The sequence below is a fragment of the Patagioenas fasciata genome, chromosome 2 (assembly GCF_037038585.1).
Source record: "Patagioenas fasciata isolate bPatFas1 chromosome 2, bPatFas1.hap1, whole genome shotgun sequence".
In the NCBI taxonomy this organism is placed as follows: Eukaryota; Metazoa; Chordata; class Aves; order Columbiformes; family Columbidae; genus Patagioenas; species Patagioenas fasciata.
In genome coordinates this window covers 164,864,554-164,890,009 of record NC_092521.1, presented here as the reverse complement: position 1 = coordinate 164,890,009, position 25,456 = coordinate 164,864,554, and the positions used below count along the sequence as shown (strand labels likewise).

Here is a 25,456-nt window from a genome sequence, read left to right as displayed (position 1 = left end):
GATAGAAGTTTTTCTAGCGATTTGTGCATGATTCCTATGAGCATTAGTTAGATGATAGCCTATTTTACTTAAAACACTTACATCATCCAGACTCAAGAGAGGGAAGTATTTAAAACAGAAATAGGAGTCATTGTTCAACATCAAATTCAGGCCCATCCAGGCCAATATTTTGTTTAGCCCAAGCATCTAGAGTTAGTTGTCTACATCAAGGTGCTTATATGTGCTCTAGGTGGTTAAGTTCCTCTTATTGTCATCAGAAATGCAGCTAATGGAAGGAAAATTCAACTCCGTGAGGTAAACAGCCACTAATCAACTGAAGCTGAATCTGTCTAGACTGTGCTGGTTGCAATCACTAGAGGTCAATTCAGTTGCTTTGACTTCATAATCCCGCACTATCTGGATGCCCTGGCTTGAGTGGATGCCATAGATGACACAAAATTGAGTGGGAGTGTTGATCTGCTGGAGGGTAGGAAGGCCATACAGAGGGATCTGGACTGGCTGGATCATTGGGCTGAGGCCAATTGTCTGAGGTTTAACAAGGTCCTGCGCTTGGGTCACAACAACTTCAGGCAGTGCTGCAGGCTTGGGGAAGAGCACCTGGAAAGCTGCCCAGCAGAAAGGGATCTGTGGATGTTGGTTGACAGCCAGCTATATGTGAGCCAGTGTGTGTCCAGGTGGCCAAAGAGGCTAACAGCATCCTGGCTTGTGTCAGGAATAGCATGGCCAGCAGGACTAGAGAAGTGATTGTGCCACTGTACTTGGCACTGGTGAGGCCCCACCTTGAATCCTAGGATCAGTTTTGGGTCCCTCATCATAAGAAGGACATTGAGATGCTGGAGAGAGTGCAGAGGAAGGTGATGAAGCTGGTGAAGGGTCTGAAGCACAAGTGTGGTGGGAACGGCTGAGGGACCTGGGGGTTCAGCTGGAGAACAGGAGCTGAGGGGAGACCTTCTGATCTCTGAACTGCCTGAAAGGAGGCTGAAGCATAGAGGGGGTTGGTCTCTTCTCCCAAGTAACAAGTGATAGGACGAGAGGAAATGTCCTCAGGTTTTGCCAGGGGAAGTTTAGATTAGATCTTCGGAAAAAATTCTTCATGGAAAGGGTTGTCAGACATTGGAACAGGCTGCCCAGGGCAGTGGTAGAGTCACCACCCCTGGAGGTGTTTAAAAGGCATTTAGATGAGGTTCTTAGAGACATGGTTTAGTGCCAGAGTTAGGTTATGGTTGCACTTGATGATTCTGAGAGTCTCTTCCATCCCAAATTATTCTATGATTCTATGGACACCATGGGACATCTCAAATAGTACCAAATGTCTATATAGCAGCACTTACACTATAACCTTTACTTACACATGAACATCTGCATCATGACATCAGAATTTATATGTCTTAATCTTGAGCTCTGTTTCATCTGTAGGGAGGAATGTAAAAATAGGGCAAGCATGAAGACAAACTGCTCTTGGCTGCTGTTTGTTTCCAGCAATCCCAAGTTTCTGTGACTTGCTGAACTAGAAGTGGAGTCTGTGCATGTTAAGGGAGTAACACGTCTGGTCTGTTGTGTGACACCTGTCCTTTCAGCAAAGATTAGTTTGATTAGGTGTGTGTGGAAATGTTGAGCCCAGAATGAATTTCAGACTTTTACTTTGGTTTTTGGGACTCAAATTTTCATTTCTGTACAGCTATGAGGAAGAGGTTTGGGTTGGTTTGTGTGTTTTGGGGGGGTTGTTTGCATGTTTGTTTGTTTTGTTTGCTGTTGTTGTTTTAGTTTGGTTGGTTTTGTTTTTGTGTTGATTTTGTTTTGTTTTTTCCCCCATGTGCTGACAAGCAGATGAATGGGAAAGGTGGCAACCTGAGTAATAGCTCAATACAGATTGCTTCATAATCTCCTTCTTTTATCTTTTTTGCTTAAAGACACGTGCAAATCTTAGTGGAAGACCACTGGGTCTTATATATATTCATGTTTGTCTCAGAATTATCTGCAAAGTGCAAATAGCTTTGGGGGGTTGCAGACTCACCCTGAATCTACATGTTAAGTTCAGAACAGTAACCCTGGTTTGTTTCAAAATGATGAACTTTGCAGGTTATCACAGGGTACACTTTTAATTTCAGGTACTGCAGCACCTTTTGACAAACACTAAAAAGGAGGGATTGTTTTCCTTGTGTTTGACATGTGGCTCAAACTCCAGATGTGAATAAGCACGAGGAAAAAAACTGTATACTTGTATGATTGTGCAAGTAGGATTAACTGAGCATTTATCAAATGCTATAGTGAGCCTGTTCCCTTGTCTCTGTCTCCTTGTCTTCTTCATGTTCTCTCAGTTTTTTCTGTAACAGCATGATTCTGGTATTTCAAAACAAGAGTTTTCTTAATCACAAACCATGAAATAATTTCCTCAGGTAATTAATAGTTTATAAGGGTAATGATTACAGACATGAATAATAATTCTGTTTTGTTGAATGATTAATAACATATTTACAACAGGAGACATAAGGAGATGTTACAAAGAAAGCAGCTTCCAGGATAATTCCCCAATCATCCCTCTAAGGAGTGATTGTTTTAGGAAAGGGCAATGACCTGGGGATTCCCTGACACTGTCCACACCTCAATGAAGCTGTAAAGACACAGAATATGCAGTGCAATATGATGTATTTTACAGAATACTTTTTCTTAACCCTGGAGGAATGGAAAGAGTGAAAAATATTGCAAGAAATCGTGTTTTTATTTATTGAGGAGAACTGTGTGGGGTTGACTTGCAAGGGATTGTAAAGTCAAAAAGAATGTTCAATTGAATACCTGTTAATATAAAACCATACATAAAAGAAAGTAAACAAAGTTAAAACCAGCCATTTTTCAGACAGCTTTGCACAATTCAGTCTATGGGATCTTTCTTAAAGTGGTAAAATGGCAACGCTTGTCACCAGGCAGCCCCAGCCTAGGACAAGAGTGACCTGCTGAGCACAATGGAGACATATCAGAAACTCTGAGTTGGGACCTACTTAGGTCAATCATGGGAGTGTGGAGAAAAGAGGTAGGGACACAGAGGTCAGGCTGTGGGACCTGGAATCAGCTTTTGTTAAGAAGGTGAAAGTATAGACCATGATATTTTCTTCACAGAAAGGGCTGTCAGGCATTGGAACAGGCTGCCCAGGGCAGTGGTGGAGTCACCATCCCTGGAGGTGCTTAGAAGACAGGTAGATGAGGCTCTTAGGGACATGGTTTAATGCTAAATTTAGGTTATGGTTGGACTCGATGATCTTGAGGGTCTTTTCCAACCAAAATGATTCTATGATCTAACCACAGTCCAGAACTGAGGTGCATCTCAGAAATGAGAACCAAGGGAACAGCTGCCTGGTCCAGGAAAGAGATGCACATGGGATCCCACCCTCAGTAGTATTTTCAGTGACCAGGACAACACACCAAGTAGGTTCTGAGTCAACCTGTCTAGGAGGCAGCCAGAGGTTGCCTGAAGAAGGTTTACTTAAAGGTTGGTCCGTGGACTTCAGCGCTTAGGTGAAAAAACAGGAGATGGAAAAACAGGTACAGACAAACATAAGTGTATACTTGTGGTGTCATTTTATATTCCTGTAGTCCTGGAAGCATTAAACTTGCTCAACTTGTCTGAGGCAAGTTGTGTTTGGAAGTGCTGTGTATATGAGCAAGAGAATCTATATGAGAGTGAGCAAGACCATCTTTATCAATACGCCTAATGGATCAATATGCCTAATGGAGAAGGCTTTGGGCTTGAAATACAGAGAAATGCTTTTCAAAACTGAAGAAGTCTGGAGAACTTCTATTCCTGCTTTTGCCTTTGACATATTATATGACCTGGGTAAATCACTTGAGCTTTTTAGCAGATAGGAAATCGATACAGAAAGTGAGAATAATTAGACTGCTTGAGCTTCTCATAAAGCATTTTAGGACTTCTTGGCAAAAGAAAACACTAGAAAGCAGAGAAGAGTTGCCTGTGTGCCTGAAAACCTGAAGAAACACCAGGTTGGTGAGCAAAACAGAGCTGAGGTCAGAAATATTTTTCTAGGGGAACATTTCTTGCCTGAAGTATTATTTGTCTGCCTTCTAAAACTCTCCTATAAGTGCATTATAATTCTACAGGAATAGCAAAACATACCCCAATCATAACATGTAAGAAAACCTCTCTTTATACAAAGCTTCCCTTTCAGGATGATGTTGGCTGATGTACAAAGTAATAAGCATTGGTTGGATAACTGTTCTTTCCTTATTTTTGTCTGAATATTCCTCATTCACAAAGCATGTGGACAGATAATTTTCTTTTCAATCTCCTGGGTGTCTGACCACTGTTACAATTACACAATGTCACTTCTGATTTCTAGAAATAGCAAGAGGTTTACTGGTGCATTGTGAATCCTACCTGGCTCTATCTTGTCACTGCAACAATCAGAAAAACCCACCAAAGAGGAAGGACGGCACATGAATAAATAGTTGCTAGCCCCATGATTCAGTCCCTATTTTTAGATGCTTGCTGTTTTTCTGAGACTTTGAAAAAGGGCTAAGAATAGCATACACATGAAGTGACATATCCTTTATGCAACACAGGTTTTTTCTGTCTCATTTTATCTGAATCCTCTGAAATCTGAGTAGTTAATCTAAGGAATTCATGTCATGCAGTTCCTGTTGGATTTACTGGGGATCATGGCAAATAAGTACCCAAGAGAAAAAAATTTGCTTAATACCAAGCAAAATGTCTTATTTTGAACATTCAATTAATAGAAATTATTTGGAGGAGACACTGGGAGAATCTCGCAACATCCCCATGGTTAGGACATTCTGAAAAGCAGGAATCCATTGAGCTGGGTTCAAGTTCCTCTTGAAGTCCAACGTGGAAGGACTAGAGTCAAAGTACTCAATGTTGTGAGTAACTTTTGGGCTACGATGTCCAACGCTGGAATGTTTTGTTTTACTCCTATGTTCTTTGAATTTTTCTAATTTTTCTCTCCTTGAAGGGTAAAACCTGGGTCAAATTTACCAGGCTTAACGAGCAATTCTTGTTGCCCCAAAAATGTATATTTCAGAAATCATTTATTCAGCTCAGAAAATGTCACCCAACTTTAGGCCTGGCACTGAGACAAGACAGGTGTTCTCCACTGTCTATTCTGATTTTAAAGGCCAGTATTTCACAGAACCTGTTTTAATTGTGCACACCTAGGGAAAAACCTCACTTATTTGTGTTTGATTTCAGTTGGCAAACTTCACATAAATACCTCCATTTTGGTGGCACCATTGATTTGGTGCTACGCATCCTGCTTTGCTGTACCCTGAAGCCAGTGTAGGAAAGAACTGGTAAAATGTGCTGAACAAGGTTACCTTGCAAGTATTCTAAAATTACAAGGTTGAACTCTGCCTTGATAAATATGTAAGTTTAGCCTACCCTAAAAAGGAAAGCAACTTATTCAACTTGGTCTGAGGGCAATACAGAGACAAAAAGAGCTTAATGGTTGTCTTAAAAGGGAGGTAAAATGTGTATATATATATATATATATATATATATATATATATATATATATATATTTAAGGTATTAGAAAAAATGTTCCCAGTGGAGAGATTTAATAGACTGTCTCAAGTAGTTGTACAAAGCAATTACTAGAAATTCTTGGGGCATATGCTTTTAAATTTGGACTGAATAAATCCTGTTGGTAGTGAGATGGACGACATAACCCACTGTGCTTTCAGTTGTTTGCTGCATCTGTGATTCTCTGAGATTGGCACAGTCACTGCTAACTCCACTTTCCAAAACTTTGCACTTCCTGGTGAGTTTGTTCAGTGGGGGGTTTGGTTTTTCTGCTTGATGGACCCTTCGTTTCAGCTTGGCTGACAGATAACATGGATCAGCAAGCTGTCACAGCAGTCAGATTCCCTGAGCTGTGCATAGCTCTAAACAGACTATGTTTTATTTATTTATTCATTTGCCTATTTATTCCCTTCACACCAGTAGGAGACTTACTTGTCTCCTGATTATAGGGCCACTCTGTGCATGGGATCCAGGGACAAAAGGCATAAATAGAGAAGGCAGATTTCCATTTTAATGATGACTGAAAATGTAAACCTTGTCAGAAAGTCATCTACATGAGACACAGCAAGATGACTAAAATCTTTCTGGAAACCATCTTAGTTCCAGTTGTCAAGGACAAGATACACTACAGTAGTGCTTGCACACAGTGTTTGGAATTTTCTTTCACCCGCTAATGACTTGAAGGACGTGCTTAACTTCCTGTAGAGAATTACATCCACTTACCTTTACCCTCTGTTCCTGTCTGTTGTTTGTTTCATGCTTCTAATGGACTTTTACTGACTGAATACAAGCCTACCACAAGGCAAATCTATACTGATTGAGTTTCCGCTACCTAAAAGGCTTTATGTTCTTCAACAGAGTCAATAAAAAAATAAATTAAAAAATCATCAAATACTCCTCTTTGCGTACTCTATTCGGAAGTGCAACGTCATCTGCAGCTGGAAATTAAATTAGGGTCAAGGTTTTACCTCCTGAACTCTCATAAAACATTGGACCTAAGCTGCATTTTAGAGTTGTTCCAGAGCATAATAGTGTCCTGCTAATCAGAGAATCATGGGATGGTTGAGGTTGGAAGGGGCCTGTGGAGGTCATCTGGTCCCACCCTCTGCTCAAGCAGGGTCACCTGGAGCTGGTTGCCCAGGACTGTCTCTAGATGCCTATCCAAGGATGGAGACTCCACAACCTCCCTGGACAACCTGTGCTGGTGCTCAGTCACCCTCACAGTGAAAATGTGTTTCCTGATGTTCAGAGGGAACCTCCTGCAATTCAGTTTGTATCTGTGGTCTCTGGTCTTGTCACTGGGCACCACTGAAAAGATCGTGGCTCCATCTGCTTTGCACCCCCTCTTTGGGCATTTGTATGCATCAATGAGATCCTCCACTGAGGCTTCTCTTTTCCAGACTGACCTGTCCCAGCTCTTTCAGCCTCTCCTCATATGTGAGGTGCTTCAGCCCCTGTGTCCCTCTGTTGAGCTCTCTCCTGTATGTCTATCTCTTGTACTGGTGAGTCCAGACCTGCACACAGTACTTCAGAGGTGGCCTCATCAATGCTGAGTAGAAGAGAAGGATCATGTCACTTGACCTGCTGGCAATGCCTCCTTGCTTGTCCCCTGGACTGATGGTTAAGCAGAAGCAATCAAGTGCCGAGAGTGTTGCTAATAGTCTACAACAAAAGGAAATCAACATTTTCAAAGTCAAAGAGGCCATAGACTGAAGCATAGAAATGAATGTTGGATGATGTGTCAAAAGCCATGTATATAAAAGCTGTGTGTTGCCTGTGTCATTATGAGTTATCTACTGTTTGTTACTCCTTTGCATGAAGATTAAATCTGCTTGTCCAGTTGTATGAGTGCAAGTGCACACAGAGCACAAGTAACCACAAGATATAACCACCAAAACCCTCTTAATTTATTTTGTTTATCTGTTCTTCAGAATAAAATCAGTAAGGAAGGAAAAAATAAGAGAAAAGAAAGTATACCAAGCTCTTCAGCATGACATTTGTCTGCAGAAATGATAACTGCCACATTTTTTCTTATCAAGGAAAAAAGGGATGATGTTAACCATTCTCATTAGCTAATTGTTGCCCTAGAAAGATCATGTAACTGTTCTTTTCCTCTTGAGTGTTCATTTTTTGTTTCTACAATGGAGTTCTCCATCATGACTCTTCCATTTTCTCCCTGTTTTTCAAGACGATCATTAAGAAAAATTCAACTTAATCCAGTCTTTTTCTATACACGGTGCTTTAAAGAAAAGGGCAACAATGCTTGTAGTACAAAGCACATTAACCCCAGTTCTCACTGGAAGATCAGGTTGAAAGGAATATTCTTCAATATCATCAACCACCAAAGATATCATAAAAGTCTTTTGGTAAGATCCCTCTTCTTTTCCTTTGCATGGAGAACACATCTTCCATTGCTGTCTTTCACAGAACCAATGGATCTGTCATCTTTTTGACATCTCTTTGCTACTTTGATCACTACTACAACTCTGTGTGTCCCAGTGACTCAGCCTGTTATTGAGTCCAGAGTCTGTTATTTCTCCATCTTCTTGTGCTGCTTTTGACAGTAAGTAGGGATGCTATGAAGCAGCTGTTTGCTGCTATGAAAAAGACTAAGCTGACTACCAGAAGTCACCCAGGGTCTTCTGTGCAGAGACATACAAGCTCACACGGGAAGTCCAGCACATGCCAGATGTGACTGAGTGTCTGCGAACGCAGCGAGTGTCTCTCCAGTGCATATGCGGTCAGTCCAATGTCCGCAAGAAATGCTAAACTCACTTACTATGTGCCATGGGATTCATCTGTGCACGAACAAGAGCTGCTTCTTCCAGATGCCTGGAGTGAAGCTCTTGCTCTCTAATATTACCTCATTCACTAAATCAGATATTTCTCCTTTAAAGCACTGGGTAAAGATCTCTATTACGTTATTAAAATAGATATACGAAAACACATTCAGTATGACTGGAAACTTGTTTCCATGTGGCTATTAGAACTAATGCTGTAAGGCATTTGGAAGAAAGAAAGACCTTTGCTTTTGGGTATAAATCACTTATGACTACTGGAGTTTGGAATTAGACATTCCCAGAAGTCAGATCTACTTGATGTGTTTGTTTCTGAGAAGTGGCTGATACTGGAGGAGATTCTGGACTTTGTTTGATTTTTGATTTTATCCTCCTCTTGACCAAATACTTGCTGTGTAAGAGATCTGGTGTGACAGCTCATAAACCCAAACCACTCTTTCTCGAAGAACTTTGATGTGAGTGTTGTATAGGACTCCTAAATCTCCACTGAAAGAGAGCTCAGAGGCACATTTTATGACCCCTAATATTCTAAGATTACACATCAAAATGGAGGTGGAAGTGAATGGCATTCGTTATGCTCCATCTCGCTTTGCTTATCACAACCCTTTCTCTAATACTTCTTTTAGGTAATAAACATGAGGCACATATTTATCCTCCTGAAAAGAAGGTTATAATGAGCAGGGAAGGTGTAGTGTGGGAGACAGAGGTATCATGGTCTGAGAAGGTAGAACACATGGTTTGTGATGGTTTGCAACTCTGCCATGGTCCTGCCAGGTCATTTTCAGGAAATCATATATACACGGTTTGCTTCTGTTACTGTACCTGGAAAATGGAAAGAACAATGAGAAGAGTGAAGGAAGAAGTTAGTATGGGTAGGGAGAGCACCCCTAAGCTCTCTTTTTCAGCTAAGAGAAATCTTTGAAAGGAGTTTTGGGGTCAAATGGGTCCTCTTTCCCTAGTTTTGCTACAGAGTCTCAGCATCAGTAACCGTTTTGCAGAGAGAGCTTCAGCACTGGCCAAAAGGAGAGGCCAAGTACAAGGGCTCTTCAGGATGTAACTCAGATCCAACCACCTGAATCCCACTCAGACCTGGTCTCAGAGGAAGAAAGTAAAAGATGTCCCAAGACAGATTTAGCCTGAGATGTTGAATAATAATAAACACAACACTGAGTAGTGAAGTTTAATCATCTGCTTACCCTTCAGGGGAAAAATGTACAAAAAGAAAACAGCCCAGATAATTGTAGTTTATACCTCATTTTCCAGTAAGAAAGAGAGGGAAATGGGTAAGGTTGTCTGTAAACTAGTGAGAGAAATGGAAACTGAGATCCTTAACCTTTAGCTCAAGTTTCTGTAGTTAATCCAACTGTAATGTCATTATTTTATTTGGCCTTGTCACTCCAAAAAGAAACACTGAAAAATTACAAATAGACAAAAGCAACATGATATCGTGTTCTTTATGGATATGGTGTAATCTGGAGCATCTAGTGAACTGCTATTTGCTGCTTTCCATGTGGACTTTCCTTCTGTGTAAGAAAAAGCACTTTTTTCAAAAAGTCTGTTTACCTTTTTCAAAGGCTGCTGTCAACAGTGCTTTTAGCAAAACATTGAGTCTCCTGCTTTTATTTGACATCTTGTTTTCCTGATGGTTGGGTGCTGAACTAGCACTGAATGACCATGGCAAAGACTCAAGAAGAAATTGGGTAAAGGGCAGCAAGAACATCGTGAAGAGTTCATTAGGAAGTTGCTTTATGTGTCCTTTGGGGATCTTTCTGAATTTCCTGTTTTATTTTAATTTTCTTGTTTCTAAGACACAGTTCAAAATAAGCATGGAAAGAAACCATTGCTTCGGGTTGGGTGTGCTTCTGATGAGTGGAGGAAAGTAGTTGGTACAGCAAAACTGTGTAGTTTTCTCTCTGCATTCCTTGGGATGAAGAGCACTGCTTTCCAGAAATCAGCCTCTCCTTCTCACCCCCAATATTACTGCACACAGTTCCCAGAACTCCTCAGGGTGACATTGCAAATGGACATTAAATCTCTCTGCTTCAGTAAAGGAATTAATGATTTTCGCTTATAATACACTCTGGGAGAACTGGCACTTTGGAAAGAGATCAAAAGTGGTTTCGTTTTCACAGAGGATGGGTGAACACATCCTAACCTCAGAGTACCTGTTTCTGAACCCTGCTCGTGGACATTGTTGTGTGGACTCCCAGCCTGCCTGCTCCAGGATTGGGAGATGTGCTTGTCTTGCTTCTTTTTCAGGTTCTTTGAAGAAGTTTTACAAATAATGTTATTGCATAGGAAGACTCTAGAAAATTAGTACCTCCAGGAATGTTGCTTCTAGTTTACAGTGGGGTAAATGAGAGGGGAGTAGAGCAATAATTTTACCATACACATACCATTCTCCTAGGTGGAACACTAAAGACCTAAATGTTTCTGTCCACTTTTGAATACATCATTTAATTGTTTTCTAAAACACAATACTAACATTAGCTTTCTCTTGCAACACTCTTTCCATACCTTTACTGTCTTCTGGACCCATATGCTGTAAGAAAACATTATCAATAAGTATCTTCAAATATTTCATGTCTCCCAATATGTTCAAGTTCTTTATTTCTCTTCTTCCCTCTTCAGTGGCTGCTCTAGTCCTCATAGAGGTGGGATAAGTCTATTTGCCTTGTGAATAATCTATTCTGTAACCTTTTCTTAAAACTGTGAAATTACTAGGCTTTTTAATGTCCAGCACAGAGTGTTCATCTCTCTTTTATTTTGGTCCATACCAGGAAATGCCTACAGAGAATGCCTGGGCAACGGGACATGGGCTTCCAAGATAAACTACTCCCAGTGCGAGCCTATTTTGGATGACAAGGTCTGTATTTTTCCCTTCATTTTTCTCAATGATATTTCTCAGCATACATGAATGAAAACTAAGCTTAAGGTTAACGTACTAATTTGGGACTTCTGAGACTGATTCCATTTCTGTTTCTGCAACAAACCCTTCCTGTGAATCCAGGCAAATCACTTGTCCTCTCTCCATATCCCCTACTCACATGTTTTTTGTAAAAGGGTGCTTTATTACACTTGGTCCCTGATGATGTATGTATGTTTATGCAGATCATTCCTCTTTGTTCAGATCCTACAGCTGCTACCGTAGTTGTTAGTAATAATAATAATAAGACCAAAAGCTTCTTTGGCACTGAAAAATAAGCTTTCACCAGCTGATTGCATCCTGTACCTATCAGTTCTAAGGTCTCATCAACAACTGACCTTTGTGGATCTCAATTTCGTTTTTCTTCAGGAAATATGTAAAGGGGCAGAAGCAGAAAAAATACATAAAAAGCAGACTCAGGTCCCAGCTGTCTTAAAAACATTGAACCAATCTTTCATTACATAGAAATTTACAGAATGAAATTAGCTTGTAGGGTTAAGCTACTCCAGGAAGGCTGCAAGTAATTGTGCAAAGCCTTTTTCTTGTCAAATGACTCAGCTTTTCTTGAAGGTACCATAGACATTCACCAGCACAGTTTAAAGCTTCAAGCCTTTCATGTCATGTTCTACTTCTCTTCCTCCTGTTGGAGTGCTATGGTGGGACATGAGGCCAAAGAGGTGGTGTGTGCCCCATCCCTGGAGACATCCCAGGCCAGGCTGGACGGGGCTCTGACCAACCTGATCTGGGTGAAGATGTCCCTGCTCATGGCAGGGGTGGCACTGGATGAGCTTTGAAGGTCCCTTCCAACCTGAACTATTCTACAACAGTCTTTGTGCTGCCTCTCTGCCAGGTGAGACTTTCCCCCTAATAACCTGGGTGGAGCCCCGCATCTCAGACCTGGATATGTCTTGGGATTCATTCCACCCACTCTGTCATTGGAGTTGTGCCACGCTGGTTACAAACAGAGAAGAAGTCAAAGTCTCACCTGCTGAGGGCTACTTGCAGAGCTAATCTGGATTTAGTATGCAGGAACTATCTGAACTGGTGCTGTGCCCAGACCAGTCATGATGTGCTTTGGTTGTAGCTCAGCACCCATCCTGAAAGATCCATGTTATTGCTGAATGTGGGCTTTGACAAGTGAATCGGAAAACAAATAACTACACACCAGCTGCTGAAGAATGCCCACTCTTGCCCACTGGCTAGGTGATTTGGTGGTAGCCCACTCTCTCACACATTTGCTAGAGGCTTTTAGAATGGAAGAAAAAATATACAAATATATAACTGCCATCCAGAGAGACCGACACACAAACAAGCTGGTCCAGCACAGTGAAGAGGTTCCCATGATGATTTAAGCTGATCTAAGCTGGGACCACCCCGGTGGACATTTCTTTCCAAGTTGAAGTGAAAAACTAATTTTTGCTGGGAATATTTTCAGATGGATCAGTTCCCTAAACCATCTTAATGCCTTACTGCAGGAGTGCTGGGGCCAGCACAAGCAAGGGAAGGGACAGTGTGGCTGAAGCTGAGAGGGATGGTAGACCATGGTCACAGACCATCTCTGAATGAAGTGGATTTACACTTCTGCAAAACCACCCCCTCAAAAATGAGTAAGAGGGGGTGTACATAGCAGCCAGGGCTGAGTTAGAGATTGGGGAACAGAGCTGGGCAAAGACTTGAAATTTTTGGTGTGGTGTAGCTGGTATAAGATCTTGAACTGACAGTAAGAGTCTGCTGTACCAGCTCTGGAAAATGCTGCTGTACTTTAATGGCACTCTATGTGTTTCACTGCATGACTTGACGAGTTGCTATCTCTGCACAAGCAAATACAGAGGAATTCAATTTGAAGAGGCTGGAGGAGTATTGTGACTAGAGGACAGGATTATTTCCTTTACTCTGTTTGAAAAACTTTGCAGCTATGGTGATAGCTTAAAACTTCTTAACTAGCACGTTCCTTAAACAGATGAAAGTGCAGATGTTCTCCCACCCTTGTTTGCAAAAGCTTAAAATCTCATATATTAGATCTTTAAAGATTTACAGCAAGCTTTACAAATAATAATATTTGTGAATATTTTTGAAATCTCTACATAATGCTCAGTGTTACATATGAATATTTGGGTTGTTTGGTGATCCTAAAAAAAAAAAAGAAGAAATCCCCATGGATTTTTCTAATCCTCTGTTTTGATTAAAGGTGAGATGCAAGCACACATATGGGTCTATTGTTATTTCTTGACTGCTCCTAGCAGGTACTATGCATCAGACAGGAGGTACCCCTGTGTTTCATGTTTATTTTTAATGCACAAAACAATGCTACTTTCAGACTTGGCCACTCACAGCCAGAGTGCTAAAGAATTACATGGCTTGCCCTCAAATGCAGTGGCTGATACATGGGACAAGAACAGGAATTTTCAAGATCAGCCCTCAATCCAGTGCTACATGCTTTATGCCAAAGTGCTGGTGATATGTAGCAAAGGAAATTTTATGTTTTATTTTCACTTGTGGGTCATCCTTAGAGGCATAAGCTCCTGTAGCAAACATTCACCGATGGGTTACATTAGCACATTATTGCTTTACTTGAGGCCGAGACCCATGGCAGCAGCTGATAAAACTGTGCTCTAGGACTGCTTTTCTCCCAGATTCCCACTTTGGCTGGGATCTAGTTGCCTGCATGTAGTTATACAGTGTAGTTTAAAATGCCTCACTGTGTTTCCATGCACCTGGAATTCCTTCCGGAATACCTGTGTCCCTCAGCAGCAATAACTGGAGGTCAGTCACCAGGACCAACGGGGAAGAAGAGTCCCCTGAATACAACTGAAGGGACATGAGATGCCTGCATGTGTATAACTGTGTGTAATTGTTTCAGATGATGGTTTAGATGTTGGGTAGATACACAAATGTTGATGTCCTAATATCAGACTGCATCCCATCTTCTGTATGATCAGTTAACTCTTTCTCCAGGCACAAGAATTAGGTACAGAAATAATTTTGATCCAACTGGCTATTTGATGACATAATAAATGACAAATGGAAAGCTTCTACTCAGCCAACAAGCTCCTGTTGTCAAAGGGACCTTTGCTGAATCTAGCGTAAGTCTGTGCTCATCTTAGAAGACAAGTAAAGAGTCTCAGGCAGCAAAAAATATGTCTTAGCCTCCAAAAAAGAGCTATAAATTAGGAACTTTGGTCTTGTGTATGTTGCATTTGACAGTTGGATATAAATTTGGCTCTACTAATGTTTTGAGGTGGTTTGAAGCTGTGTAGCTGAGTTAGCATCATGCTGGGCTTAAGTTAGTGTATCCTGCTTAGGAGCACGGTTACATTAGCCACAACTACCCAGCTTCCAGCTGGCTCAGAACAGGAAACAGTGAACTCAGAGGCATCTTGGATGACAAACATACTTCCCAGTTGCTTCTGGAAGTCTATGGAGAGGAGATATGGTGTCTTTAAACCAGCCTGGTGATGAGATCATCCTGGCAACAGAGAGAAATTTAAATGACTGAATGGGGAAGGGAAAGCAAAGCCTTGCAGGAAGATCTGTGATGCAAAGACTGTCGGGACCTGTCAGGAAGTTCTGTTAGATGGAGAAAGATCCTTGTCATATAGAGACCTAAGAGTGCTGCCATTAGGTGGTTGATTGTTCGAATCATTAGCTGATTTGGTTTAGAATCATAGAATTGTTTGGGTTGGAAAGGACCTTCCAAGCTCATCCAGTGCAGCCCATGAGCAGGGACATCTTCACCCAGCTCAGATTGTTCAGAGCCCCATCCAGCCTGGCCTGGGATGTCTCCAGGGATGGGGCACCCACCACCTCTCTGGGCAACCTGGGCCGGGCTCTCAACACCCTTATTTCACCCAGTTTCTTCCTCATGTCTGGCCTGAATCTATCCTCTTTTAGTTTAAAACCATCACCCCTTGTCCTATCGTGACAGGCCCTGCTAAAAAGTCTGTGCCCATCTTTCTTACAGACCTCTTTTAAGTATTGAAAGACCACAATAAGACCTTCTGTTCTCCAGGCTGCACAATCCCAACTCTCTCAGCATATTGTTGTAGGAGGAAGGGCAGGTGAGCAGTTCCATTCTACCTTAAAGCAAAGGAAAAACGTCCTCTGGACAGAATCTTTCATTAGCCTGCAGGGAGCCCAGTGTGGTTTAGATTTCCAAAGCTGGTGGAAGTAAAGACATGAGGTTGTGCTTCCTCAGTTTACCTGTTAGGAGCTGGCTGGTAGATAACTCTGCACTGTTGGATTGATGTGATGTCATTGTTGTGCATAAGGTACAACATGAAGAGGATTCCAGTGATATGACCAGCTGTGGTCCAGACAGCAAGGCTAACAGAACGTCTGACCATCTCATTTCTATCTCCTTCCTAATGTAACAAGCCTCCTCCTAAGCCTGAATAGGATTTAAATCTACATTATAGTGGAGTGAAACATGTTGCTGGAAGCAGAGGAATGTTGGGTACCCATAGAAGGTTGTTAGCATGCTAAATGTATCTGCCTTCAAGAGGGTGAGACAGAAAAGAGTTACGCAAGTATTTTACATGAACTGAGCTTTGACCAACACATGACTGATTCTGGGCACTTGTTCTTCATACCTGAAGGTATTGTCTCCAATTCTATCAGAGATGCAGATTGCATGTACGCTGATGGAAAGTGATCTTGCCACCCTGTCAGCTTAGTTTTCATAGACGCTGAGGCAGTTGTTGTTTCTATGGTATTTGAATTTGCCTTCAGGAAACCTTATTAATGTCAGCAAGAGGAAAAAAAAAAAAAAAAAAGAAGTCGTTTCTGTTTTTTGTTCTGCATCAGTGTTTTAAATAAGAGCTTAATTATTTTTTTCCCCATTAATTTTATCACGTTTTGAACCGTACCATCTTAAAACTTCAGCAAAGTTGAAAGAGGTTAGGAGCCAAAGGAGGGAGCTGAAGGGTCAGATTCAATGAGCAGGATCCTTGGCTTGGGAGGAACATCATCATCTTCTAGAAGATTTCTAGCACCACATGAGCAATTCTGGACAACGCTTTTAGTTATATGGTTTAAAGAGTCCTGTGAGAAGCATGACATTGGGCTTTATGATCCTTATGGGTCCCTTCCAACTTGAGATATTTGGTGATTCTATAATTCTGGGAACTAAGTAGGAAAGTAAATAAGCAATGCAGTTTGCCAGTGATAGTACAACATTGCATTTCAGGTAGGCACATCAGTTTGACTTTTCCTGTGTCCCTCTGACTTAAGGATAAATGAAACTCAGTGTGGAATTCGGATCTTGTGGTGTTTTGTTTTGTGTTTTTTCTCCTCAAGACTATTCAGAAAATGGGCCTGTGTATGGGGAAGTTTATTTTAGCGGATTCTATAATAGACTTAAAAATACCTTACATGGTTGAGTTCTGTCCAGAAACAGCACATTATATCTGAAGATATAGGCAGATTTCATAATGAAAATGATTCCAGGAGGGCATGCTCGCTCTCTGGCAGAGTGTTGGGAGATGCTATCTTCAAAAACAATGGAACAGATTCCCTACAGCAGCTGGTTGTAGTTTCATCCAAACATTCATTCACTAGCAAATTCCTTTGGCTATAATAAAATGTTTCGGGAAATCGTTAGGGGAAAAAAAAAAAAATGAAACAAAGGAAGTTCAACCAAAATTAGAAAACTGGTGCCATTGGTAGGATTCTACTTTTATATTTTTATCACAAGGGAGGAAATTTAGGTGGTTAGTTTTCAGAGGTCTCGTTCTTCTGAAGGAGGACAACATCCCAAAGTTCGGAAAGACCTGCTTAACCTGAGAAGAAACAAATGCCAAAACTAATAAATATATATTGTTTTTAAAGGGATTTATTCTTTTAGTAGCAAACACCTTTCAACTTTTGATCAGCTTCAGTATTTATCCGAATAGTGTTTTTCTACCAGTTCCTATCCATCAGGTTAAGAGAGAAGAAATTTCCATTATTTTGAGGCCAGCAATAGCCCACCAATAAAGAATGTTCCAGTTATGTCAAGGTCCAATTTTTGGTCACATCACTAAATACACTGACTTAGGTGAGAGCACTTTTGTACTTATTTTCTTGTTTGCTGGGTCGAGAACCTACCAATAATCTCCTCAGCATCCTGGGAAGTAGACAATGATATATTAAGTTTCACCGCATACTTGGGTTGCTGCTGAAAGCAACAGGTTTTGTGGTTTGTCAGGCTCTCTCAAAACCAAAAGGATGCCACCGGATTCCACCTCTTTCAGTCTGCATTGGTTCTGTCCTCAATTTGAAAGATAAGCATCATAGCTTGCAAGGAATGTGCCTCAGAGAAAAATCCCACTCTGTGGAAAGGGCTTATTTTTTATTCTTACTGACAACTGATTTGGTTTTGTGTGAAAACCAAACCATTTGAGTAGGTAAGTGGCATAATCTGGCTCTTTTAGACCAGGCAGTTTCCTTACACAATAATGTTTTATAATTTTTAAAACTGTAGGAAGATGTGTCTTTGGCAGCTTTGTCAGCCTAAAACAACAAAGTTTAAAAATAGTGTAATAATGAAAAAAACAAATCCTGAGGAAATTGCAGTGAAAAAAAAAAAAAAAAGGAGAAAAAATAGTTTTTTTTTCTGACATTTGTAACAAACCGCAGACAAATCAGTCCCAAACTGAAATGAAACCAAGCTTGTACTCCTGTGCAGCGCATTTTGCTTATACATAAGCATCAGCTCTGCGGCTATTATATCATTTTAAAGTTGAGAAAAGTAATTACTGTTTCCTAAACTGATTTACTGTTCCGTAATGTCAGTGCTTAGAGAGTCATGCTGATTTAATCATGTTATCTCTTTACCTCCAGAGGAAGTATGCGCTCCATTACAAGATTGCTCTCATCATAAACTACCTGGGGCACTGTATATCAGTAGGGGCCCTTATAGTTGCCTTTATGCTTTTCTTGTGCTTGAGGTGAGTAATCTGTTTGCATGCTTTAAACTTGGTTGGGTGTACGACACTTACCGGCTTACTCAAGCCTCCTAATAACACTGTCCAGGTTGTGTATGGTGTTGAAAAATGGCTGTGGCTTTTACATTCCCAAGCATGTACATGGTTTCTTTGACTGATGTATTGGGTGAGTTGTAATAGCTAATCTCCACATAGGACCGAAAGCCTATTTATATGCAGGAAGAGAACTGTGCATGATTTATTGATGCAGCAAAAAAATCAGTGAGCACAGAGCGCTTCATAAGGGGAAACTGGGATTTAAATGTGTCGTGTTGCAAGTTTAGGGGGCAAGTTTTATTTTTTTATAACCTAAGGCATTTTACATTTTCTGACAGATAATGCCCAGATCTAGACCAAAGGAGATAGAATGAAATCTTTCCATTTTTCTTCGGGTTAGTTTCAATTTTCCTTCTGCTAAAGAACTTAGAAGTTTTCTTAAACAGCAAGAGAAACATCTCTTGAGTAGCTTTTTCCCCATCAGTGTTCACAAAGTCATGAATACAAATCAATGAAACTGTGTAGAAACATTTCCCTGATTCAGAGGTACAGAAGGGAGTTTGTCAGGTCAAATGGACATGTCAGTGAAAGAAAGTCTGTGAGGAAGAGTTAGGGCTACAGAGAGAAAAGACAGGAGAGAAGGAAACTTAGTAGGAAGTAATGGGTAGATGTGTATCAGTCATCATAAGTATTGTATGTATTCAGCCTGAGTCACAGGAATATGTTTTAATAGGAGTGGCCTGATTGGGTATTTCTGTATTTGTTGGATTACCTGACTGGTATTTCTGTACTATTTGTGCTGTCCTGTCTAGGAGCATTACACCTGAGCCTAGAACTAAGCACACTAAGTGCTATGCAATGATAGCCCTTAAGAAAAATCTTATACTGGTAGCAGAGGAGAAACAGGTGGAGGAACCTCCCCCGGGATTCCAACAAGATGACAGACAGTGACCTAAGTGAAAGAATTACTGCTGTCCTAGAATGGAGCATCCCTACAAAGCCTTATGCTAAGTCTTCCTCTTGAGCATTTCTATCAAGAGGGTCTTCCGTATTAACAACAGGAATCTGCTTTTCAAAGCAGCACCTACAAACAGAATAATCTATGCTAATGGGAAGGAAAAAAAGCTTAAAACATTCAACAGGAACTTTTACAGTGCATCAGTTTAAACTTCCATTTCATCATTTTCATTGTGCGTGTAATGTTGATTCCCATAGTGCTTGGAGACCTGAATTAATTTATGCTGAATAAAGAATGCAAATTTTTCGTTGTAACTATATTCCCTGCTTTTATGCTGAATTTTTTATAAATGCTTGAGTAAATAATGCATAAACAGACAATATAGTATAAATGTATCCAGCTTCTAACACACAAGTGTCCTAGCTGATCTCTTTTAAAGTATTCTTCAGGTATTTAAAGTTTGACTTTCAGTTTCATATTTTGTAATCATCTTCAGCATTAAAATGACTGCAGCAATTAAGTACTTCCTAGTATACGTTGTGAATTAAGGTAGTCCACCTTTTTAAATTCACACTGTATCATGCAAAAAAATAAAATCTAGTGTCCAGCAAGCATTAACCAGCATGAACTAACTCAGTGTCTGTAGAGTTACTCTTGTTTTCAAAAGTTCTAAATATGCCCTAGTGAAGGCAGTCCAGATTCATGTTGCATTACAGATTTCCCCTACACAAATTGAAGGTTTTGCACATCTTCATCATACCAAGAGCAAATCAATTTTGATAATTCTGTCCTCTTATTTGGGTCTTTTTTTCCTGTTGCAATTTGGATGGAAGAAGGCATCTGCTAAGTGGGTGAAACGTGAAAATTTAGGCAATGCCTGGCTAAAAAAAAACAATAGAAGAACCTGAAGGCTAAATCTGATAGTCCTGAACCTTGGCCCAAAGTAGAAATCTATCGGTTCCTTATTCCTGCCCCACTCCATCCATCTGCCTCACTCTGTGAGTGCCTGCTGAATTGAAAACAGACAAGACGTCCAGTAAGGTTCAAGTTCTGCATATGCTCCATATTTTTCTGGTTCTCACACATCACTTGCTTGATATTCCTTTGTTCTGTCAGTGCAGCTGGAGTCCCAAAGGCAGTTCTGTCTGAAGGGACTGGAGCACAGCTGCTGTATTGTAACGTAACTGCTAGGAAGGGTTTGGGGTCTCTCACACTGGATTTTTTAAGACCAGGTTGAATATCTAGTTGACATGGCAAAGAGTGTTGCTTTGGTGATCAACTAGTGAGATGGGTGTTTTGCTTTTGGAAATGAGCTTCACCATTACTGTTGCCCCAGCCCACGTAGCTGCTGCATTGATGGGAAGCTTAGTCCTCAGTTGTGCTGAAGTTGGAGGGAGGAAAGAACTGGATCTAGTCCCTGTTCTTCCAAATCTATCTTCTGACATCTTGTCCTCAGTTCCTTATGCAACCCTCTGTCCTCCATTCACAATCCGCCCTTCACACCAGTAGAAACGTTCTTCTGTCCTAAACTCTAGGCAACCATACATCAAAAGAAATTATGAGGATTGGAAAGTTCAGATGTAGCAACAAGTAATAAAATCGTCTGTCATCTGTGTTTGTGCTGCCAGGAGAGACACCAACACAACTGAGAATGGAGGAGAACACATCCAGAAATTCCCTTTGACTGCAAAAACCTATTCCAGCCTTGTTTTCTCCAGTTCTGTCCTTCTTTGTTGGCTGCACAATGAAAAATAAGCCAGAAAACATTTCATTTAGCACCCAAATATTAAAAAGTGAAACCCAGCTTATAGGAGAGGACTCGATTTTTGTTGACATGCTGCTTGAATGGAAATGAGTCATTGACATTGCTCCTAAAGATCTAAGTCAGGGATGGCTCCTCAGGGTCCAAATGTAGGTGGTCTTAGAGAAAAAAAAAATTAAAAAATACACAAACAGAATATGCTGAGAAGAAAAAATGAAGAAAGAGAAAGAGAAGAAAAATGGTTCATTTGTAAATGAACCAAATGTCCTGTAGAGCTGCATTGACCTCCAACTCAAGATCTGGAGAGATTTGCTCAGGACACATCACAGGGCATTGTTAAATGTATCTGCACTGCTGTGAATCTCGTAGTCTGTATGTTATCATCAATAGCAAAAGTTGGGTCGGTCCCTCAGGTGCACACAGGCAGCTCCTGCTGACTCGTCTCTCACCGTCCCACAAAATCACATTCCATAGGAGGAATCCTGCTACCAGTAATACCAATCAAGCTAAAGAAAAAAAAAATAACAGGCAAAAGGATTAAAACACTTATTTTGTTGTTTTGAATGATATTTTTCCTTTACTCTTGCAGAAACCCAAATTGTTTTGTCTTGGTTTTTCCCTTATTAGTGTACTGTTATACCAGCCTCTGAGGTGGAATAAGAGTCCCTTGTAAAACTCCTGACTTGTTATTAAAAAATGTGCTAGCAATGGCCAGCAGTGATCTGACTGGGTTCCATCAGAAGATGCTTTATTTGTGCAGTAGTGATCAAGGAAGAAGTACGGGAAGACAAGTATTCATTCTGGGAAACGTCGAAGTCCCTGCTGAGTTTTGAATCCAATAAAGAAGGATGGTGCTGAAAGGAAGACAGTCTGGACATTACAAATGACATATCCTTCTGCACAGGTTGCTGGATAAAGGCAGCTCTAAAAAAAGCCAAACCCACAAACACTGAAATAATTTCTTTTGTCACTGTATGGTGGTAATGAAAGCAAACTGGTGATTTGAGGGAAACTTTGCTTTCCTGTTGCCCCTAAAGTTACTTCTTTCTATTTCCCCTTTAAAATATCTGATTCTTTTTTTTCTTACAGGCTGGAGGCAGTGTCCCCTTTCTTTCTTGTGATTACAGCCAGATTTCCTAAATCTCACGTATTTTTTCTCCCAAAAGGCTGAAACATTTTTTTCTTGAAACAACATAGTTGCTTTTTTTCTTTTTTTCCCTTAACCCTCTCCAAGGGTTTAGGTGAGGAAGATGTACATTCCTTCATCCTCCCCATTCCAAACTCACTTGAACTGCCTCTTGAACTTCAGTCTGATGTGCAGTTGATAAGACTGCTGCTGCATGCCTCTGTTAGTAAGAATGGAAGAGCTTGATTAAATGATTTGTACAAGCCCATGAAAAGAAATGCAGAGCATCCATACAGAGGAGGTCTCATAAAGCAAGCTCATCTGACACCTATCAGCACCTAGATACTAAGGGTATATAAAGTGGATGGGTGATCTGCACAATTAGTACTGGTTTACACTTAAAAGTAAAGTGGTATCTGATGTGATTAGTGCAGAGCAGACTCCAGATCTAAGGCACACCCCTCCCATACACACCTTTCTGTTGTGGAACAAGGGGAAAAAGAGCATCAGCTAAATGAATTCACAGGTTCATGTTACTACTCCATTTTCCCCTCCATCTCCTGGTTTTCCACCTGGCCTTGTTAAGTCTTTTCCATCTGCCACTTAGAACAGCAGAACTTTAAATAAAGATTCAGGCAAATGGCATTTTTTAAACTTCATCATAAAAACCAGTCATTGCAGAGCGTGTGCTTGGTGGATGCAGTGGTTGTTGGTTTGGAGACAGCACTGTCCCACCTTGTAACGGTCCATGACAAAGTTCTCAAAGCAAGGCAGGAATGAAAACAATAGAGCTGTGTAAATAAGCACAAATGCAATGAGACCGTCACCTTGGAATACAAAACATCTGAAGTACATGTACTCCTTGAAACTATCTGAAATGTCTTGTCTCATGAACTCAAAGAACAGAAACAAATCTATCGATTAACCTTAGGTCAGTGTCTTTGGATCCCACTGCCTTTACTCACCCACCTTCTCATCTCATATCTGTATCACTTGTTCTTTAAACTCTTTGTATAGAACCTACCTAGCACAAAAACCACAGAGGAGAGCAGAGCCCTCATGAAGTCCTAGAATAATACCAGTAATTAAAAGTACGACCAGAGAGCTATATTCTTAAAATGTGGAAGGTTTCATAAGATGCCTCTGAAACAGTGGTATTGTAGCCTAGCAATATGAAAGCTGGCAAGAAGTATTATTATTGCCTGTAAATACATCATTGTTGGGTAAACATTAGAAACTGAAGAGCCACTTACAGTCAAGGACAATGTCAGTGCAGAAAGAAATGGGTATAGACACTCTATAGATAGACTTGTGAATGGATATTAGAGGATGATTTCCAACCCACAGAGCAGAGGGGTTCCAGAAGCAATGGAATGGAGGAAAAAATTAACTTGGAGTTAAAACAGAGTTTCAGGAAGGACTCTTACTCAATGGCTTCTTCACATGGGGTTGGGAGGATCAGGTGGCCACTTCCTATCCTGTGCTTGAAATATGTTCCTAGTGGCATATTTCTGTCATTGCCAAGATTTTAGCAATGAGACAATGTTTTTGGAGATGGACAATAACTTGATTAAAATCTGGTAATATAACAAGATTAGATCTTTGTTGACTGACTTGTAAAACTTGTCTGTGCTCTGTTCTCCTGATGATGTTGGAATCATTTTGGGAATAGTGGAGCAAGCTTTGCTACTTTTCCAAGGCTTCAGATGAAGGAAGAAAGTAAAGGTTAGTGCTTATAGTTTAGATATGAATCATGCTCAGGAGTGCAATTTACTTCAAAAAATAACAAGTCCTGATTCATCTCTGGAAAGGAGAATTAGAGAAGATATTTTCAAGCCTAGATGTTTAGAGTCACCCACTACAAATGCATCTGCTGGTGTTCAAGTACTAAATGGTTCAATTGCTGTTTTCAGCCAAGATTGGATGGACGTCTCTATCCATTGCTAACTCCACTGTAGTTGTCCAGTACCTAAATAATTTCTGTCTAATCTAAAAAATGTATGCTGCTGCTTCACATTACTCTGTCAAATAAAACATGAGACAGATTGAAAATCCCTGATTTGTGTCACCTCAAAATGGGGCACATGAACTCCTGCTGCTGGGTGGACTCCCTGTGTGTGCTATGGAAGCAGCAGCTTCCTTGGGGAGGTGCCCGGGTTGAACCATCACAAACATTTCCACACATGCAGTGAGCACCATGAGGCAAATGAGTTTAGACCAAGCACAGGAATGAGTATTCGGAAGGAGCAGGCTATGAATGATCCTATGTGGTCTTTCCTGAATTCCTGGCCAAATACTCAAAATTAATGGAATATTTTGTACCATATTTTGGTAGAAATGAGGCCAAGGAGATCGTGGACAGCAGCATCAGTGCCTCAGACTTCCCTTGTTAGTTTATTCACACAGTATCTGCAAAGGTGGATAATTTAATAAGCATTGCTAATTATATAATTATATTAAAAGCAACAAAAAACATATACCCTGAATTCCCAAGCTGGTAATTCAATTTTTTTTCTTTTCTTTTTCAACAATCCCACCAGAGGATTTTGCTTGAGGATCTTGCATGAGGACAGCTGTGCACACTTACAGCTCCCAGATCAACCGCTATCAACTCTCAGTGTTTGGCTTCTGAAATCTTGACTTGAATTTGTGCAATCCAGCTACAATGGTCCCTCCTAATAGAAAACATTCACCCTTTCATGGTCTGGAGTAATAATTACAGCCTGTGTGAACAGGACAATGATTTATATAAATCCCAGAGCGCTGTAGCCACGTACTATGCCCCTGCTATTCTAAAAGTAGTTTGTTACGTGGTACTAAAACCTGAGCTGCAAGATAGCTTCTGCTAAAAAGACACTTCACAGGTCTGTTTCCTGTTTGTTTCAAGAACTACTGACATCTGACCTCCATTTACCAAAGCAAATTAGAGCAGACTCCTAAATCTGTTTCAACTAGCTAAACCACGAGCATGTGCTATACTAAATGAAGCCATCTGCATCCGACTTTGTCATTCCTCTGAAAATAAGAGACATTTCCTCCAGTGAAAGAGCTGATTGCACAGTCAAGATTGGAGCCATATTCTTAGACCAGAGTATCCTCTGACTGGATTTCAATTAGCCTGTATTTAACCTTGCAGTTCTCAGGGACTACATTTGGAGCACTGTGTCTGTCCGGTTCTGGGCTCCTCAGTTTAAGAAGGACAAGGAATTACTGGATGGAGTCCAGCAGAGAGCTATAAAGACGATGAGGAATCTGGAGCATCTTTCTTAAGAGGAGAGACTGAGAGAGCTGGGTCTGTTCAGCCTGGAGAAGAGAAGCTGAGAGGGGATCTCATCAATGTTTATAAATATCTCAAGGGTGGGTGTCAAGAGGACGGACCAG

At 40.7% G+C, this 25,456-nt stretch overlaps 1 protein-coding gene across 3 annotated transcripts in view; it reads left to right on the top strand.

Moving 5' to 3' along the window:
- The window catches only part of CRHR2 (corticotropin releasing hormone receptor 2), a 147,912-nt gene that overhangs the window by 67,693 nt on the left and 54,763 nt on the right, over positions 1-25,456 (top strand). For all 3 annotated transcript variants that reach the window (XM_065832670.2, XM_065832671.2, XM_065832672.2), the window contains 2 exons: positions 11,125-11,210; positions 18,090-18,196. In XM_065832670.2, the coding sequence (XP_065688742.1) occupies positions 11,125-11,210; positions 18,090-18,196 (193 nt within the window). The remainder of the gene's footprint in view (positions 1-11,124; positions 11,211-18,089; positions 18,197-25,456) is intronic.